At 38.4% G+C, this 20,727-nt stretch overlaps 1 protein-coding gene across 9 annotated transcripts in view; it reads left to right on the forward strand.

Annotated features, from left to right (window-relative positions):
- Positions 1–19,989, forward strand: part of PCNX1 (pecanex 1) — a 90,628-nt gene extending 70,639 nt beyond the window's left edge. For all 9 annotated transcript variants that reach the window (XM_039553268.1, XM_039553270.1, XM_039553269.1 and 6 more), the window contains 9 exons: positions 326–556; positions 1,920–2,020; positions 3,216–3,366; positions 5,040–5,270; positions 5,652–5,926; positions 7,592–7,833; positions 8,899–9,335; positions 10,713–10,853; positions 14,407–19,989. In XM_039553268.1, the coding sequence (XP_039409202.1) occupies positions 326–556; positions 1,920–2,020; positions 3,216–3,366; positions 5,040–5,270; positions 5,652–5,926; positions 7,592–7,833; positions 8,899–9,335; positions 10,713–10,853; positions 14,407–14,547 (1,950 nt within the window). In that variant the 3' untranslated portion in view covers positions 14,548–19,989. The remainder of the gene's footprint in view (positions 1–325; positions 557–1,919; positions 2,021–3,215; positions 3,367–5,039; positions 5,271–5,651; positions 5,927–7,591; positions 7,834–8,898; positions 9,336–10,712; positions 10,854–14,406) is intronic.
- Positions 19,990–20,727: the final 738 nt, after the last annotated feature.

Here is a 20,727-nt window from a genome sequence, read left to right on the forward strand (position 1 = left end):
ATGTTAACTAGATAAAAATTTCTATGTATTTGTTTTGTGCAAAAATTGCAGTGAGGATCCTATCCCCATCCTTTTTTCCTTTCCTTACTCCTTCAGTGTAGGCTTCAGAAATCCTGACAGTCTTTGAAAAATACTCCTATGCACCACCTGTATTGTGTTTTCTGTGCAAATCTGTTGCACCTGTGAGCTATAGAAATGCTACTGTGTATCACTTTGGTTCATTGTCAGGAAAAGAATGCAAATAAGTTGAAAACAATTGAGATTGCTGACTGGGTTTTTTTTTAATTGCAATACTGACTCATATTTTTAACTGCTGCTGTTTCAGGGAATCATCTACTATGTCACAACATCCCCCAAGCTAGAGGAATGGTTAGCTAACGAGACAATGCAGGAAGGACTGCGGCTGTGCACAGACCGCAATTATGTGGATGTAGACCCAACATTTAACCCCAATATTGATGAGGATTATGACCACCGGCTGGCAGGGATCTCAAGAGAGAGCTTCTGTATGATATATTTGAACTGGATAGAATATTGCTGCTCTCGAAGAGAAAAGGTAAGTATGTGAGGAAAGCCATTCACTACTCTCGGATGGTGTTACGTTTTTCCTGTTGGTTTGACTTACAGATGGGTTTAATGCTGATTTTTAAAATAGGTATGTATAATTAAAGTATTTTGATTGAAGTGGTTTTGATCTTCCACTTTTGAGATCTGAATTTAATAAATTCTGTAAGTAGTGTATGGTTTAACCAGTTCATTAATGAATTTTATTTGCCAGCTCAAATCAACCAGTTGAATCTTAGGTATTTATCTACATGCAAAAGGGTATGTCTGCAGAATTGATGTTTTGTGCTTAGCGTTCACAAATCAACCCTAACTTAAACAAAAAAGCACCAAAACCAAAGTCCCTAAAACCCAAGATACATGTTGCGAGCTTGTAAGACTTACTCCTTTCTCAGTGAACACACTATACCATTCCTTTGGACCACTGGAATTGTTGGCTCATGGAAACAATCGTCCCATATTCAGCCTTTTCTTCTTTCTGCAATCCTTCCACCTTTTAAATAGGAGTGTTAGTATGTTTGTAGAGGAATGCCCTGACTTCTTACTGTTTACAAAATAACTCTGTGGTGTAGTCAGATTAGTGTTGCCTTTGAGAATAAGCAGAATTCGACTGAGATTAAAGGGACAGGAATATAATTGGAATTTGCGTGTTTAATGAAGGATCCAAGACTTTAAGAGTTCAGTTTTGCTTTGGAGGTAAAGGATCAGTTAGAAGCCAGTTTTAACAGGGGTGAGACTTAAAGTCCTGTGGTCAAACAACAGCCAAAGAAAATGATTTCCCTCCAAAAAATGAACATGAAATATTTTGTATGTGTACTGAAAATCAGATTTAATCATTTAATTGAGTGATGCCGTTCGCTAGGGTATTATATACCCTGGCTATACTATTGGCTTTGAACTGAGGGCAGGTCTCCCCTAACTAACCCCTTGACTAAAGCTGTAGTCCAGGGAAGTTCTCAGGTAAATCAGGCTTAAATACTTCTAACCAGTGGTAATCCACTATATTCACTGAAAATATTTTTGTCTAAACCCCATGGTTTTGCTAATCAGCAGTTTGCCTACAAGATACACATACCCATGGGGAATGTAGCATACATCTGTTTAGCTAACAGTTTGTCTTGTTTCAGTTAATCTGTGTGTTTGCCTTTACAAATATTCTTAGGTACTTGTAAAACTCTTGCTCAGACTTTGAAACAGAATTGACTTTTTTAAGAGTAACTGCTGTGGTAGGTACATACACACGCTTGAGAACTGCTACGTTTGGGTCTTTTTACTCCTGCTGTCAGAATCATCTTTTTCAGTGGCCATTTCTTTATTCCATTCACCTAATTTATTTTTTCTTTTGTTATTACAAGCCACTGGATTCAAGTAAAGACTCACCCCTAGTGACATTGTGTTATGGACTGTGTGTTCTGGGGCGGAGAGCATTGGGAACAGCTTCACATCATATGTCTAGGTAATAAAACGTTGCTGTAAGCTTCCTGTCCTCAAAATCTGAGTTCTTAGATTAAGTTTTAGATGACTACCTTTTCATAGAAGAAATAGATAATTAATGTCATCTTTCCTTAAACTGGGCAGGTTTGCTGTGTAACTAAAGAAAAACAAATGAGGGAGAACTTGAATTTCAGCATATTGTTTTATTGAACTAATTCAAGATGGGAATTCTGGTATGGGTAAAGACCCGTTATAACCAATGGAAAAAAAAACCAGGAACTGATAGAATTCTAAAAGTAAGCTCCATTTCCTGCATCAAGTAGATGTCCTATAGGAAGTAAGGGGAAGAAGAGAAAAGTTTCTTAAAATGAAAAACTGATATGCCTTGGTGGATGTTAGATGAGATTGTTGTGATAAATGTCACAGTTTAGCTGGCTCTGTGGCAAGCAGTTGTGGTTCGTACAAATCTTCAGCTCAATTCTCTTGTCATATGGCAACTTTCTTGAAGACTGACAGCCTCAACTCTAGAAAGCAAATGTAAAATACAGCTATAAGGTTCAGGAAATCACAAGGTGGTGGCTTAAAAAGAAGCATAATTGGATGTTGAAGCTATTGGTCAGCTGGGTGCTGACTATAAAAACTGTTCTACTTCATGTTCAGCGCAACTGTTAATTAATTCTTCTAAGTACCAGCCAGTTGCCTCTTGAAGGTTGTGCAGATATGGAGTTCTAAGATTTATTAGAGCATATTTGATTTTTCACTCTTAAGTTAGCTTAGTAATTGAAAACAATGCCTTTTAAGCATGAAAAGTTGACAAGATTTTTATTTTGTTCTAAAGCATGGGCAATTGAAGTTGCATACCCTCTTTAACTGGTCCGTTGTGTTACATACCCTGAAAAATTTTCCCTTTAAAAATCTTCAGAATGAAATCAGGCACTCCTCATGGTGTTTCTGTTTACTTTAGTCCATGTAAATAGTCTGTTGCATGTATAGTTTGTTCATTACCTGTTCAGTGCAGGTAGACATCTAAAGTACCAGATTTTTTTACACACACACCTTTTCCCTGTCTTATCCTGTAGCTTACCTTGGTAGAGAAGAATTGTGTGCCTTTCTGTGCAGCTCAGCATTTTCTGTCCTTTTCAGTGATAATAACTATGGATCTGTTTGTACTTCTGTTAATACTTGAGCTGTTTTCATGGTTTTTTCCCCTTCAACAGTAACCTGGAATCCTTCTTGTATGGCCTTCATGCCCTGTTTAAGGGTGACTTCCGTATATCTTCAATTAGAGATGAATGGATCTTTGCTGACATGGAATTGCTGAGGAAAGTAGTGGTTCCTGGAATACGGATGTCACTGAAGCTACATCAGGTGAGAGATTACACAGAAAGATATGTCTAGTCTTTTATTTCTGTGCATTTGTTCTTTTAAAACTAAGTGTCTGGGAGAGAGGAAAAAGAGGATGAGAATAAAAGGACTGTGATAGAAATTGACAACTGAAAACAAGGGAGCATTATGGTCTTGTCCTTTGATTTATTGTAGCTTTTGTGGAAGGTGATACCGAGGAAAAGGGAATGTTTATGCTCAGAGCTTGAAAATTACATTAACTGTAAATCAGAGAACATGTCAAGCATTGTTTCATACCTATCTGGAGACTTCCCTTATGAGCAGCTTCTCTCATATTTTCCCTCTCTTCCCTCCCCACACATATGTAATAGGCTTTAAGGTTATGCATTCAAAGCTGCACAGTCCTCTTCTCCAGTGGGAGTTGTTTTTCTTGTTCTTTTTACTCTGAAGTGTTGTAATCACAGGTTTCAGGTGAGAATGAGAATAAGCTGAAATTAGAGTTTCTTTGTAGTGAAGTGCAGGTGAAGATGAACAATCTCAAATTCTGTCCAGCCCATGTATTAATTCAGCAAGTACAAGAAAACATGTACTTATCACTTTAACAGTGATAAGCACTGTGTAAGGGGGGGAGAAGTGTTGGTATGCAAGAAGAATAGATTGCTTGAAAATCATAATAAATAAACAAATCTTAGTTGCAGTTTAAAAATTACTAGTTTATTTTTTTGCCTTCATTGCAGAGTTTGGAGTCCCCCAAAACTAGCAGTGATTGAATTAACTCATTCACGTAACACAAACTCTGAATTTAGCAGTGTGTGTGTTGGGAGTACATACAGCAAAGCAGAATAATTACAAAATCATTGTTGAAACCAGCAGAAGTACCACTTCAACAACTCTCTAAGTGTTCTCAGAGAGTTACTGTGCAGAATGGGTTTGATTGAAGTCAGAGAATGAAAAGTGAGAAAAATACAGATCACTCTAGCAATGAAAAGATAGAAGTTCTGAACATTATTATATTAATCTATGAAAGATTATTTTATTCACTTGTAGAGCATGAACGTACCCAGGCTTCAGTCAGTGTGGAAATTTAGCTATTAACCACAATTATTTTTTAACCAGGAAGTAATGTTATCCAATACTGAATTGAACTTGCAGGTTTTGTGTTTATTTGACTGGCAGTAATGTAAGTTGTCTTGATAGTATCTGATGCTGAAAAGGTTTGTCATCAGGTATTAATGTGAACTTTTTAATAGTAAATATTGTTTTTCTTCTTACTGCTGTTTTCATATATAGTACAGTCTCAGTGAATAATCAGAGCTTTACTTAAGTGTGTTTTACAGTTGGAGGCTCGTGAATAAGAAGAGAAGCTAAAACTAAAAGGCTTCTGCCAACAGTATAAACAGATATAAATCTAGTGTAAAATTCACCTAGAAATTTACTTGAATCAGTGATAGGCAGGTCCTTCCAATTATTTTGGTTTTAAGTTAAAAAAGAAGCAAACACAAGCAAACAGAACCAATCTATTGTAAAATAACTTATCTTTAACAGTGTTCTTCAAGTAGGTATTTGATACTTTTGATGGCTAACTTTGTATAATGCACTGGTCATTTCAAAAGTTTGAGGTGTGAAATGTTCTATTTTTGTGTGGTTACATCTGAAATGTTAATCATACCTTATTGAACATGTATTATTGGAAACAGGATCACTTCACTTCTCCAGATGAATATGATGATCCTTCTGTCCTTTATGAAGCTATAACAACCCATGAAGAAAATCTAGTTATAGCACATGAAGGGGACCCCGCTTGGCGGAGTGCAGTTCTTTCCAATTCTCCGTCTCTTCTTGCTCTGCGTCACGTGATGGATGATGGCACCAATGAATATAAAATCATTATGCTCAATAAGCGCTATCTCAGTTTCAGGGTCATTAAGGTAAGCTTTGAGTATGTTTCACAATGTGACAGCAAGTTGTGGTGTATCTTAATCACTATACCGAACTGCTGCTTCAACTCAAATCTTGACTGTTTTGTTATTAGTAGGGCTGGTTCTTCTCATACAGTGCAAGTATTGTATCAGAAAATCAGTTCCGTCTCACTTAAAATGTTATTTCTCATCCTATTCTTAGATTTGTTTATCCTCACTGTTGCAGCCTGTGTGCCTAAGTTCAGCCTGTTAAAGAACTGCGTACGAATGTGTGCAGTTGTGCAGTGCAATTACTGCATATGCTCACGAAGGCTTTGGTATAACACAGCAGTCACCACATGCTTTCATTGCTTCACTTTCTGACACAGCCTCTCTACTTGGCTTTTGCAGGTGAATAAGGAGTGTGTGCGTGGCCTGTGGGCAGGACAGCAGCAGGAGCTTGTCTTCTTGCGTAATCGTAATCCAGAAAGAGGAAGCATCCAAAACGCTAAACAAGCTCTGAGGAACATGATCAACTCCTCTTGTGACCAGCCAATTGGATACCCCATCTATGTCTCACCTTTGACTACTTCCTATTCAGATAGTCATGAACAGCTAAAGGACATTCTTGGTGGAGCCATCAGCTTAGGAAACATCAGGAACTTCATAGTGTCTACATGGCACAGGTGAGCCGAGGAAAGGGATTCTCATTAGTACGTGTTCATGCTCTCATATTCCATTAACTAGTCTTGTACAGGCCCAACACAGCATAATTTATAATACTCAGTCACATAAAAATAAATCAGTCTTGACTTTTATTTTAGGCACATCAGTAACATATGGCAACTGCTTTGGTGCAGGATTAATCTCCAAGGCTGAGTAATACACCACAAACTATGTAAATGAGAGCTCAGAGGAAACAGGACGAAGTCTAGATGTAGGAACTGCAACTTCAGGTTTAATGTTAGGTCTGATAATGAGAGACAATGCAACTTCTGTACTGGTTTTTTTCAGTACCATTGCTTTTGCAGTCTATAATACCATCTTTACAGAATGGTACAGTTTGGTAGGGTTCCTGTTTGGCAAATATTTAGCATGAAAATACCTGTATTAATGTTGTTAGGGCATGCTCATACATAGTTAATGCAGGCTTTAGCTGTTGTTTGAAATCACACAAGTGCTTATATGTTATATAATGCTTAAGGTTAGCACCAGAACAAGTAACTGGAATGATAACATAATAATTTCTCCATGTGACCCCTGGGTAATCCAGTAAAACTCATGCTGTGTTTTATAGGCCATGAGAACTTTTACTGCACTTCTGGTCCTCTATGACAGTGGCTCCAAAAGCAACAGTGGCAGCAGTGTGGCGTTCAGAAATGTGTGTCCCAGTTCTTACTAGTTCCAGGAGCTGGTGCCCTAGTCTGAGCAGTCCTGTAGCTGTTCTGATGGTCGTATTTATCTTAAGACATCTGCAGCACATCAGAACAGAACTTGCTGCTTCACCCAGAGTGCCAAAAATGCCACATTTACCGCAGTCTGTGGTGTTTGTCTCCCGCTGCCACCAGCTTGTCCAACTTGATAGAATAACAGGTGAAAGTATGACACACAACAGTATTTGAATCCAAGGTGTTTATGCTTCAGGAAAAGAGAAATGTAGAGTAGGAATTGAAGGCAGAAGGAAATGTGCTGTGGTTGTTATGTCCTTTTGAATTAGTGTAAACAATGTGGTGAAAAAGCTGTGTGGTTATGTATATATGTACTGGAAAATGGTGGCTAACCTTCTGTCTGAATGTTCAGTATGTGCTTGAATGATGTGTGTCAATAGGGGATACACATCAAGTCACCCCAAGACAGCTTCAAACAGTTGTGAGTGCATTACTGAATGTAACAGAAGCCAAATATATTAAAAATCCAGCATTCTTTCCTTGCTAGTCTGTGTAGACAAAGGTCTTGCATTGTAACAGTTATACATGACTAGTGTGTTAAGTGGCGTAAGTTTACTAAACTGTCCTAAAATAACCAGGATGTTCTATGAGCATTTTAGAGTTAAAATTGTATCACTTTGTTGTAATTCAGAGGTAGCATAATTTTTAAAAAGCTGTTTTATATGAGCATTTGACTTGTCATAAATAACTGTTATTGAATAGCTGTCATGAAGAAAATCGCAATCTCTTAGAAGCATTTATATTTGCAAAGCATATTCTGAGAAAATAAAGTCAAGTTTTAACTGATTTTGGGAAGTGCTGTGGATTGTGCTGAGTGAAGCCTTTTGCTTGTCATGAAGCATTTCTTAGAATCCTAATGATTAGAAGGCCTACCTTAATGTATCAATTGCATTGTGTTTCCAGACTAAGGAAAGGCTGTGGAGCTGGCTGCAATAGTGGTGGAAATATTGAAGATTCAGATGCTGGAGGTGGAGCTTCTTGCACAAGTAACAATGCAACGATCAATGAGTCACAGAGCAGCATGTCACAAGGAGGAGGGAATGCACCTACAGGGCAGGGACCTGGAGCAGTACAGCACCCTCCTGTTGCAGCTCATCCCACAACTTTTCCTGCAGCTCATCCACCAACTCATCCCTCCACTCTGGGTAAAGTTAAAACAAAGAAACAACTTCATACAAGTTCAATCCTATAGCCAGAACAGGCCTTTTAGCTCTTTGGCCTAAGTTAAAAGAAAAAGCAAACAAAAGTGATGTGATTTTGTGTTGTGTTAAGAGCTGCTGGATTCATCTCAAACTACAGTACTGTTTTATGCAATGCAAAGTTCCCAAACAGATCTGATAAATAGAGGTATAGTTGTGCTGACAAAATAGATTAAATAACTTTTTATAACAGGTTTCTACAGACTGGATCTTTTCACTTCTGTTGTATTGTCTGCAAATGTTGATCTCATAATTTTTTGGAATATTTATAATATCTAGACAGTGAAACAAATTCTCTTTATTTGCACAGTATTCTAGCTGAATCTATCCAAGGGTCCGCAGTGATCTGTAGTTAAGGAGGTGACAAACATTAAAGCTTTCAAAGCTTTAAAAAGTCTTTCAAACACTGCCTTTACTCAGAAAGAAAACATACATGTATGTAGTTGAATGAACATAATTACATCTATCAGCTGAGGAGAGGTATCTGCAAATATTTACGAAAAGCAATTACACCCATGCTTGTGAACTGCAATTTCTGGTTTTAAGTGTATTAAATTCTGAACTTGTTTTAAAACAGCTTTTGTTCTAACAAATTTTCTGACCCAAACTTTGAATGTGTAATCAAGCATATTAAGAAAGAATAGTCAGTATTTTGAAACATGGGCATCTGTACCTGCCTTATTGCCTTAAGTATGGTAAACTGAAGTGTTAATATTAAGTAACAAATTGTTAATGCGGCAAGTGCAAGACTGAAGCGTTTTTCAAGGTACTTCTCTGATAGTGATTGTGAACTGAACAGATGAAATTCTGAGATAAGATAAGTGGAATATATTGAAATGTTCTGCTATGTGAGATGCAGCAGAGATCTTCTGCAATACATCTATTTCAGATGATGTTGGTTAGAGCCAATCAGTTTTGTATATCTGTGCACTAAAACATTTGTGTGTCGGCAATCTGTTGTGTGTGGGAGGCTTTATCAAACTTTCCTGATTCTGTATCTTTTACTTTTAGGCACCAGTCACAGCTCTCACTCTGTGCAGTCCAGCCTTGTCAGACATTCCCCTGCCCGTGCCTCAGTAGCTAGCCATTCATCCTATTGCTACGGCAGCCGTCATTCATCTCTTCGCACATCCACAACAGGCTTTGTGCCTTGCCGGCGCTCTTCCACCAGTCAGATATCCCTTCGTAACCTCCCATCATCCATCCAGTCCCGCCTATCTATGGTGAACCAAATGGAACCTACTGGCCACACTGGGGTCAGCCTGCAGCATGGACTGCCCTCTTCTAGCAGCTCCAGCCAAAGCATCCCAGCCTGTAAACAGCATGCCCTTGTGGGCTTTCTAGGGACAGAAGGAGGGAGTAATGCAGCTGAAACTCAGTCAGGTGGCAATGCAAGCCCTGCAAATCAAATGCAAGCCAAAAAGGATGACGTTATTTACAGAATCCAGGTGAATAGTCTAGAAGAACAAGTTAACCAATGTTTCCATGTGCTTTTATTAGTTGTTCCTTTGTATGTTATTGAAATAGCTACTTTAAAATACACATTCTAGAATATCTGGTATAAAGTTTCTGTGCAGTTATGTTTGGAGAATTAATGTAGAGAAAAGATTTTCTGGACAAGCAGCCTTTCCTGCATGCTCCTTGTTTACATTATTTTTGTTTTGCTGTAGTGGAGCTCTGAGAATGTCAGTGGAACTCAGTTCCAGTTCATACTTAGTTTACCTTTTACACATTACAGTAGGTAAAGCTACACAGCTTCGTTTGCAGGGTAGAAAGCTTTTTTCTTTGAAGCCAAGTAGATTTTCCACAAAAGTAAGTGTAAAAATACTTGCTTTCATTTTCATTTGTATTTATTCTTTGATTATATCCACTTCAGGGTTTACTGAGCAGCAAACAGTACACTATTGACTAAGTTAATCATGGCAGCCTTACTTGTTTTGTGAAAATCCAGAAATTTGTATTCTTGCTTTCTTAGCTGTTTATTAGCCCCACATACGTGTCTTTGGCATTATACTAGTGGGAAACCTCAAGAAGTGTATTTAAGAGATTAGGTCATAATAACCAGGATTTCATTGCTGATACCACCTCAGTTTAGAGTAATCCTTAGTAAATTGCATCATAGTGGGCAAAGTTAATTTAATTTTTCAGGTCTGTGCTTAGTAGCTTTTGTTTGCAGGCAAGGGCCCTTTTATGAAGCTGCTTACTAATCCTCTGTGTGAGGAGGATAAAGTGGACGTGTGCCCTTGGATAGTGGACATTATGAAGTTCTCTCTGTCCTTAAATAGGAAGAATTTTTCAGGAGTTTTCTCCTGCTTGCCCTGTGGAGAGGCCAGTTTACTTCAAAACACAGGGTGGGTCTCAACTAACCATGCTAGTAGATAAATACTTCTTCTGCCTAACAAAGAATTCCCCAAGACCATGTTTCTTAAGATACTCTGTAAGAAGTAATGAGCCAATTTTAACAGCTCATCATCACTTAACTTTTTCCTGCTACTAGACTGTGTGCTGCCAGTGCTCATGTTGTGCCAACTCCCCAATCCTGCCATGAGCTAGTATAACTGAAAGAAGTGGGGAAGGGAACCAGAGCTGTTGCTTCAGTCAACTGGCATATTGTCAGCTGTGTCTGAAACCACAGCATCATTTCCAAATTCAGTGCTGTTTGGGCTTGGAGAGCCTGGAGCTTGAGTTTCCAACCTTGAAATTGGTCAGAAATCAATTTCAGTGGGTTAAAGTCAGTTATCTGGAATTATGTAAAAGGTTACAGTTTATCTGTTTCTTTTAAATTTTGGCTGAACTAACAGTCAAAACTCAATTCCTACTTATAGTTAATGGATCCCAGTCAAGTACTGGAAGGTATCAACGTGTCAAAAAGGAAAGAGCTGCAGTGGCCAGATGAGGTGATACGGCTAAAAGCTGGAAGAAACAGCTGGAAAGACTGGAGTCCTCAGGAAGGCATGGAAGGCCATGTAAGTTTTGCTTAGAAGTTGACAAGCTAACCTTAAAAAAAAAAAAAAAAAAAGCAGTGTCTTGATTCTGTGGCAGTCTGCCAATATGTCAATGCCAAAGATCAGTGTAGTGGTTAAGTTAGATCAGCAGCTGTCCTCAAAATCACTGTTGCTGGAAGAGCAGGTTTAGAATCCTAATTTGAAGCAGAGGGATATTTCTGCGACTCTGTGCAAAAGATGCAAGATGATGTTTCAAATGTTGTCAGCCACCTCTCCTTCCTTGCCTTCTTTCAGCTCTTGTCATGATCACTCAGGCATTGCTCTCATTCATCCAACCTTCATTTTCCTGTCTTTAAACTGCCAATCCTTGAACAAATAAGGAAGATCAATTTACTAACAAGTCCGTAACTGAAAGATTAACAGTATTTCGTTTTAAATTATTCTGATCAAAATAGAGCCAAATAAGATTGTCTTTGGATGTCTCTTTGTTATATAACAGATACATGATAGGTGTTTGCTTTCCTTTAAGAAGAAAATCTCTTCTAACTAAAACTTGTCAAAGCCCATGACATGAAATTCCATCTCTCTTTTCCCTAGCAATGTTACATCTGCATTTTATAAAAATTGACTGCATTGGCTAGAAAACTTATCTCCCAATTTAAGCTCCTTTTATGGGCAAAAACCCCGGTGTGGTCTTTGAAGCTTTTTGATTTTTACTGAGGTGCACTTTTTTTTTTTAAGATCTTGATGTCTGTAAAGATGCTCCAGTATTCTTTGAGTGATAGAGGGAGGAGTCATTGACACTGTGTCTGTATTGGTTCATCAATAAAACTGTATTTTCATCTGGAATATATCTGTTTTGAAGAAATTTCTGACTGCTTACATCAGTTGGAGGCATTGTTTATAAATTGCATTTAGGGATAGATTTTGCCATTTGAAAGTCCACACCACTGTGGATAGATGTGCAAACTTGAGGTAAGAAATGGAGATACACCAGTAACACAGTATCTGCTGTATCTACCTTGCTGTTTTATCTACATGAAGAAAGGGCCTCAGAAACACAATTATTCATGGAAGAAATCTATCAGAGTTGACAGTCCACTTTTAGGACAGTAGGGTTATGTTGTAGGTAACACCTGTGAGTAGAATGCTGTTGTAAATGTTCAGTTATGTTGGGTTTAGACGTACTGTTGCAGATCAAGAATATCATAAAGATGGTGAATGTAAAGAGTTTTACTGAAACCTGTCCTCTTGCCTGGTGTCACTGGACAATTTTTTCAGGAGTTTGAGAGTGTGTTTTGTGAATTGCAGCATGCTGACATGTACAGTGACTGATGCTGAAGAAAGATTAAGAGGATTTAAAAGTCAGAAGAAGCTGCTGTTCTGAATGCTTCTCATCTATTTTTGGTACAGCATAAGGGCAGATTTTTTTGGAAGAGTGTCTTTTAACCCAACAAGAAAGGGAAGAAAGCACAGATTATCCTGTTTGTGATAGGAGGAAAGGATTTAACTTGATGACATAGTTTCCACTGCCTGCTTCAGCTGCCTGTGGTTAAACATACTAGTATCAGTTAAAGCTCTTAGGACAATATTCCCTTTCTGATCCTGTGGCTGCGGTCCTTTCTGCAAATAGGCAGAAATGATTCTTACCTGCTGAGTTGCTGCTCATCAAGCAGTTTACCTTACATCTGCTCTCAGTATGAAGTTCAGCACTCAGTAGTTTAAGACTTTGCTGCTACACAGAAAAAAGCGTTTTTCCTAACTTAGCTTCTTATCTTGCTAAGTGTGCTATACAGTGTGTATATAAGGCAGAAAGATATTATAAGGTTTCTTCAAGGAAATTACATTTAGGAGTCCTCTTTGTAATGTAGCTACTTTTTCCAGATTTTGAGAGGGTATGCCCAGCATTATCTTTTCTATGATACATGATGCTGGGGTGTAGAAGAACCCTTTTCCTCCTGGAGATTCTTACCACCTCTCGGCTACCTAGTGACATAATTTTTCATGTTGTCAGTCACTTATAGGGACCAAATAAATACCAGTCATGATAGAAGAGATGGTAAAACTGAGTGTGGGAATATGGCAGTGGTGAGTTTTAATCTGTGTACAACTTTTTGCATATACACAGGTTTTTAAGGAGCCATGATACTGATGCCCTTAGCTATCTCAAAGGCAGCAATTTTAAGTTGGACAACAAGGATATAGTACTTGAGACTTCACTGGAAGACTTTTTATTGTGTCTGGGGATAGGATATTCCTGGCCTCATTTCACAGAGCAGTGTAAAAAGTTTATATGGACACACTTTGAAGTCAGACTTGAACAGACCACTTAAGTATCACAGTGTTGCATCAAAGAGGAACTAAAGAATCCATGCTTCCCTGGTTAAAATTCTCTCCCTGTATCTATGCAGCATAAATCTCATGCAATGGACAAAGCTAAATGTCCCTCACCCAGTGTTAGAGAAATTGTCAGCTGTGTATAAAGAAGATAAAGTGAGTCTCTTGGATTTGATCTTGGAAAACTTGTGGGGTTGTTTTTCTTTTTTTTCCCCTTGATATCTTTAGGACTCTTGAAAACTTCACTGTCGTGGAATTTGTAAAAATTAGTTTTACTTGCTTTTTGACTGACTTTGTCTTGAATTAAGGGTTCTTCTCCAACAGCTGGAAAATTTTAGATAATCCTATTTCTATGAAGCTGACAATACTTAGACCTGTGTTAATGGAGCATCCTTATGGTTCCTTTGAGGCACCCAGAAGTTAAGGGTGTGTTTTTATGGAAGCAGCTGAGCAGAGACGTGCAAGGTCATACAAGGGCCTGTATGAAAAGGGACTTTCTGGCAGTCAGTATCAGGCAGGATCCTTGGAAGCAGCAGATCAAAATACCTAAATTCTGTAGATCCAAGGGAGTATGGTACAGTAATTTGTAGCACTGTTTCTGAACCCCTTCTTTGTAATATTTATAATTTAAAATTATCTTTGAATAACTTAATTTAGAAGATCAACCTTGAATTTACAGTGCATAGGAAACAAAATTAGGGCAAGGGCTTTAATTTGGAAGAAACAGTAGTGTACACCTGACTCCTGGTAAACTGCAGTTCTGTGCTGCACGACACTGAGGTATTTTAAGGTTATAATAATTAGAACATCAAAATATCCCAAATCTGTATGTGTGCACTTTTTTCAATTGCTGCTCACTTTGGATGAACTGTTGGTTCTGATCTGGGTCAAGTTGTTTGTTCCTACTCAAATCTAAATCAGACTGGCTGTTCTCAGGTAAGGAGGCTATTCTCACAGTTGGACTCAATGATCGTACAGGTCTTTTACAAGCATTTAGGTTGTAAAAGACCTAAATGTGATTTTAAGCTGCAGATCTTCAGAAATACTTCAATGTGCAGCTTTGGGGGTATGCTGTCACTGAAAAATGAACAACTATGTCAGTATAGCATCTATGTTTTTGCTCCTTCGTCCCTGTAAGGGTCTTGATCCTTGATCTGATATCAGCCACAACTTTGATATGACAGCTCTCTCTTTGGAGCTTACATTTCATTATACTTTGGGTTTTTTTTCCCCCTAGGTGATTCACCGCTGGGTGCCTTGCAGCAGAGATCCAAGTAGTCGGTCACATATAGATAAAACCATCCTGCTGGTTCAAATTGAAGATAAATACGTTGCTGTTGTTGAAACTGGAGTCCTTGAACTTGGGGCTGAAGTGTAAATCTCTTTGAGACTGAAACTTCCCCTTCTCCAATGGTTCGGAAGAGAGAAGGGTCCAGAAGAAGCAGCTCCCAGGACATGAAACTTTGGTCCGGTTGTAGGAAAGGACTTGAAACACAGATTTGTCTAAGTCCCTTTCCTCAAATAAACAAGTGTAAGAAATTTTTTAAGTTGTTAGCTGCTGAAGAAACATTTGCATGAAGGATAGATTTGTTGAGACATATCTTTTGTTTATAAATTTTGTTATGCATTGCGTAATGCTTTAAATCAACAAACTTTTCAGTTCTAAGATCAGAGCACCTCATATTTTTCTAATTGTTTTGCCAAAAATTGCCATGTCTTGTCACAGAGTGCGTGGAATTCATCCACCTTATTTTAATGAAATTGACTACAAACCTTCAGTTTGGTGAAACAGTGTAAGGGTTTCAGGTGTGGCAAGAAGAGACTGAACAGATGTATAGATTCTTATTCCTTATGAGCTAAACATTAATGAGAACTGCACTAATTTTTTTACAGCAATGCACTAAAAACAACCCTGAGATTGCTGAGAACATTTATTTATATATATAAATATAAGTATATAAAATACCATTATTTAAATTGCCTTTGGGATTAATCCCCTCCCTCTCCATATACATGTTGATGGTAAGGGCTGTGCCATGGGTTTGGTTCTATGTTCTGTATTTCGTACAAGTGCATTTGCTGCATCCTCTTCACAATAAATGGTAAAATAACAAATGTGTAGAAAAGCACCTGAGTATCCCTGTACTACATCAGACTTTATTGTGGTGGCAGTGGTACCTCAAGCCTGTACAACACGTCTAGCTTTAAAGTGGGCCCCAGTATGACTTTCCATCTGTCTTCCCTTCATCAGCCATGGATGCTTTGCTTCTTTACACCCAGAGCTGGCTGTGTTGTTTCACTGGCTCTTCTCTGGCAAACACGGTGGTTTTAGTTTCGTAGTGGGAGGTGCAGGTCCATGATTACTTCACGGATGCTTGAAGGATTTTTTGATTCTATCCAATTTTAAAAGAAAAAATAGCAACAACAAAACTCCCCAAACAAAACAAAAAAAGTACCAAACGAAACTTGACTTCTGCTTTTAAAGATCTTTTATAGAAGGCACAGCCCTAAACTTGTATCAGTTTTACCACCTTGCCTTTTCTTTCCCTTTAGTCTTCATTCTTTTCTATGACTTGAATTTTATTTTCTGTGATTATATATTCTATGTAAGTGTAATTTGAGTATTTATAACTGTGAAGTTGAATTATTCATGTGTTACATATCCTAGGTTTTATTGTATTTTTTTAAAAGTGTGTATTCAGGGAAACAAGTAACTCAGAACTATCATGGGAGTGTGAGAGGGAAACTGGTTTGTTCTTGACTTGCAGTTCCTATGACTCACTTTTCTTAATCCGTAAGAAAAAAATGTACCTGTTGTGATTGTTTCCTGTTTCTGACCTGTAATTATATAGGACTCTGGGGAAATTGCATACAGTACTAGCTTTTGGGAGCAGCCATCTTCTTCCCAGTCACTTCCACTTCTTTATGTGTATTGTAACTAGAAGAGACTTCTGATATACCACAGGGGTTATTGTAATTAATTCTCTGACATCAGAGAAACATTGTCCATTATGTACCTAATGTAAGAGTGAAATTATATGGGATAAGAAAAAAGGAAGAAACAGCTACTTAAGAAACGCTGGTATTCCAACTCGAGTCACTGTATGCCATCTAGGCATGAAAGGGTAAGTCTGTGTGCCTGGTAGCTACTCAATTCCAGTTACTGTTCCCAGTAAGTGATACTGGGACCTTGCTTGCATCATTGATTATGCAAACTTGTCCTCGAAATGCTGTGCATCTTAGAGTTGCATATTGCTATTCAGTTTATTCATACACAGTCCCATTTAATCACGGTATAAATGCACAGATCTGCCACCCTTAAAACTATGTGGAACAGCAAAATTATTTATCATATGTACACATTATAGAGTAGTTGAATTCATCTCCTGCATACGTGAAAATATAGTACAGTAGATGAAACTTCTGTAGCGGTCTGGTAATGCTGCTATCAGGAATGAAGAAAATGTGTAAGTTTTGAATTGAAGGCCTCTTAGTTAAGGTTTTATTCTTTGTCCATCCTTTCAGGTAAATACCCATTTGATTAATTAACCCTCCAGGTTTTCTGTATCATTGGAAACATTGCTTCATTTTAAAGGGAGAAGTTTGTTTGAAAATAAGCCCCTATTTGACATTAGTTGCACAGGGTTGGTTTTTTTTGCTGTGGACTGAAGCCTTGAGGTAAACAAATGACTGAAAACCAAAAAACATAGTTTAGGTTTTTTTGCTTTGTTTTTTTTTAAACCTGACTGAAACAGCTTTCAGTATGTTAACCCTGACAGAACAATCTCTCTCTCTTTGGGGCAAGGTAAGGACAATGTGAATTGCTGGTAATAGACATGATTGGAATTAATGGCTTGTTAGTGTGGAAATTTTAGCACATATGTGTATCTGCCTGGAATTCAATTGGCAAACAGCAGACAGGGAAAGAGAGAGACTCTTTTTTTAAGGGCAAAGAGAATTGAAGAATATTTATATTTTTTATAAATCATAAGGTTTTTGGTGTGCTGCCTTCAGGAGATGGATTTTAATGTGGACAGCTAAAAGGTGAACACTTCCTTTCAGGTACGCAGCTAACATTTGTTGTGAAGCCATTCACATAGTGCTCATGCCTGTTCCAGATCTGCTCAACAGAAACCACCTAGTTGAAATTTCACTCTTCCATAAGGCTTTGGAAAATTAACTCCTTAAAGTTTTTCCTGAACTCATTAAGATTCATATATGATTGTATCTTGGTTTGTACAGAGTTTGTGTTTGGTTTCCAGTGTGCAAGTGACAAAAATGTTTGTTTTTTTCTAACTCAGAATCACACAGAATTAACTAGGTTGAAAAAGACCTTTGAGATCATAGAGTCAAAGGACTGAATACCACCTTGTCAACTAGACCATGGTACAAAGTGCCACATCCATTCTTTTCTTAAACACCTCTAGGGATGGTAACTCCACCACCTCCCTGGGCAGCCCATTCCAGTGCCCAATCACTGCTTCTGTGAAGAATTTCTTCCTAATGTCCAGCTTAAACTTCCGCTGGTACAGCTTAAGAGTGTGTCCTCTTGTCCTGTCACTGGTTCCCTGGGAGAAGAGGCTGAGCCCCACCTGGCTACAGCCTCTTTTCAGGGAGTTGTGGAGAGTGATAAGGTTTCCCCTGAACCTCCTCCAGGCTGAACAACCTCCTGCCCGGCTTCCTCAGCTTCCTTATAGGATTTGTGCTCCAGAGCCTTCACCAGCCTTGTTGCCCTTTATCTGGACGCATTTGAGCATCTCAATGTCCTTCTTAAATTGGGGGGCTCAGAACAGGACACAGCACTCAAGGTGCAGCCTCACCAGTGCCAAGTACAGGGAGACAATCACTGCCCTGGTCCTGCTGGCCACACTGCTCCTGATAAAGGCCAAGAGGCCTTTGGCCTTCTTGGCCATGTGGGCACACCTCCCCACAGGATAGATCTGTCTGTGGAAACTTCTGTTCTAGATGGAGATGATTTCATCTTTTATTTTCTTGGCCTTTGTCTTGATGTGTAATACTCTTCTGTTGTAAGGGTGGAAAAGATGGGCATTTTCTAGTGAGTCCTGTCAGTCCGAATTGAACCTTATGACAGAGCAGAATTTTTTAGATCTTTCTAGATTTTCATGAAAACCCATATAGATGATTGCTTTTACTCTGTCCACTTGCTTTGTGATATTCTCTTGCCATAAGAACATTCTAGTTAAGTCCTCCTGTTGTAGCTTCCAGGAAGATCCCAGTCTATTTTCTTTCTCTTAGATTTCTTTGGAGGTGGTATCTGTGTACATATGTAAGGACTTCCCTAAAACACTCAGTTGGAGAAAAGGGCTTGAAAACCCCATGGATCAGATTATGTTCGTTAGTAAAAATGGCTATTACGTGATTTCTTAAACCCTCTTCCTATTTCACTTCTCTGTGAAATCTTTTAAAATGTTCTGTTTAAAACAAAAACCTAGAACTGTGTATGTGACACCACTGATGACACCTAGACTTCTGGGCTACTTGGCAGTGTATGATACTAGTGCTGGATTCTGGGGATCTCTCTCATGGTTCAGCATATGTGAAATGGTTTCAGAGTTTGGGGAAGATGATGGTGGTTGATCGTTTTTTGAGGTAATTCCTTGGCTGAATGGCCCTACAGCCACTTTGCCTGGGACATCTGGCATGTTTCTGAGCGGTGATGTCAGTTTTCCGGTCAAGAGTGTAGTTACCACCAGTCATTCCTCATCCCATGTTCACAATGCCTTTGGGAACTGAAGAACTCTTTGAGAAGCCTGGATGACTGGTGAGGTGACAGATGAAGACTTGTGGCACAGGTCCTTGCCTTTGGCAGGAGGCCATAAAGTTTTATCTGGATGTGGGCAAGCAGTGGAAGAGATGCCTTATGATTGATTCAGCTTTCTCTGATAATGCACATGCCACCATGCAACCTAGGGGTGTAGATAACAAAGACACTGCTTTAAAGATCTATCTCAATTACAGAAGTCTCCATTCACAAAATGGAGCTGGATAAATTGCATTTCTTACCATTAACAATATTATTCAACTTATATTGGATTTGGGGTTGACTGACCACAGGTTTTATGTACTTAATTTTATTAAGGAATTTTATACCTATTATATAGGCATCTATTCTTTTCTTGTCTGGCTTGCTATTTGATAATCTAATGCAGTACATTCAGTGGCGCTGGACTCTTTCAGAAATTGTACTGGTAATTCCTGGTGCCTTAGTAAAAAAGTGGGTACATAACACCTTGGTGGAAGGTAAAGCATGTGATTTGTTTCACCCTAGCATGATATGCATATTTCTAAAAAGGTGATTAAGATGGCTGCCCCAAAAGATTTTGGGAGTATACCTACATTACTTGGTCATGAACATTTGAATATGAGCAATTTTTATGAATTCTGGTATGTACAGTTTGAATAGATAATCCCAGTACACTTAGGCCACAACTTTGAAAGATGGCAATCAAATAGCTGGATATGTAACTTCTTACACAGATGCCCCTGAAAGCTTGACAATAGCTGCTGGTTAGGAAATGGAGAGGGGAGTAGAGCATAAATGAGAGGATGGCTTTGGTTTTTAATGGACAATGAAAATATATATTGCCTCTACCAGCAAACGGTTACTTTGCCAGGGATAGGGATATATGTACCTGCGTGTCTGTGAGTGTGTATGTGTCTGCGTGTGTTATTGGAAACAGCCTGTAAATATTGTAGCTGTTTAAAATGGAAAAGGCAGAGAGTTTTTTTGCAACATGTTGCAGCAAAAGGACAGTATTGACAGTGGAGAAACACTGAGAAATAAAAGAACCTTTTTTCACTTGTTGTCATTTATTGCACGATTACATTTTCGTAAGATGTCATTCTCACAAATTCCCTATAAAGGACTATTTTAAGTTTACTCAAACCATCCTTTAATGAAGGATTCTCGTGTTTAAAAAATGTCTTTTGTAGCTATGCAAAGAGTAACCTCAGCTCTTCCTATTTTACTGCCAGCATCATCCCTGTTTTCATGCTTTTACATAAATAAGTGCCACATGCCCTCTCTTTTCCAGTTAAAATGTTTTGTCTTTGTTGAAGCATTTTCTCTATCAGTGATTTCCCTTCTCTTGAATGTTTTTCAAAGCCCAGAACAGTCTTTTACTGTCTTTGTGCTCAATAATTTTTGTTCATCATACTTCACAGGGAAATACCTTACCTAGTGTGGTTTAATCAGTCATTTCTAATTTTCTGCCATCCTTGATCTGATAGCCAAGTGCAGCATTGGGTGAAGTCCTGATGACCACGGTGCTTACATGAAGCACTTTTTGATACAGTGATACTAGTTTAAAAATACTCAGCTGCTGTCTCTCCAGGACATTCTCTCAGTATTTCACACTTGTCCAGGGACAACATTATCTTATCCCTTACAGTTTGAAAAAATCATTTGTAACATAAACAATGGTGATTGGACAGCCCTCGGTCTTTAAAGATTGGATGTTTCCTTTGTATAAAACCTAAACACAGCATCTGCAACTTTTCTTCTCCTTGTCTGTGAGGCTTGACCCACAGCTGTTTC

This window comes from Corvus cornix, chromosome 5, assembly GCF_000738735.6.
Source record: "Corvus cornix cornix isolate S_Up_H32 chromosome 5, ASM73873v5, whole genome shotgun sequence".
In the NCBI taxonomy this organism is placed as follows: Eukaryota; Metazoa; Chordata; class Aves; order Passeriformes; family Corvidae; genus Corvus; species Corvus cornix.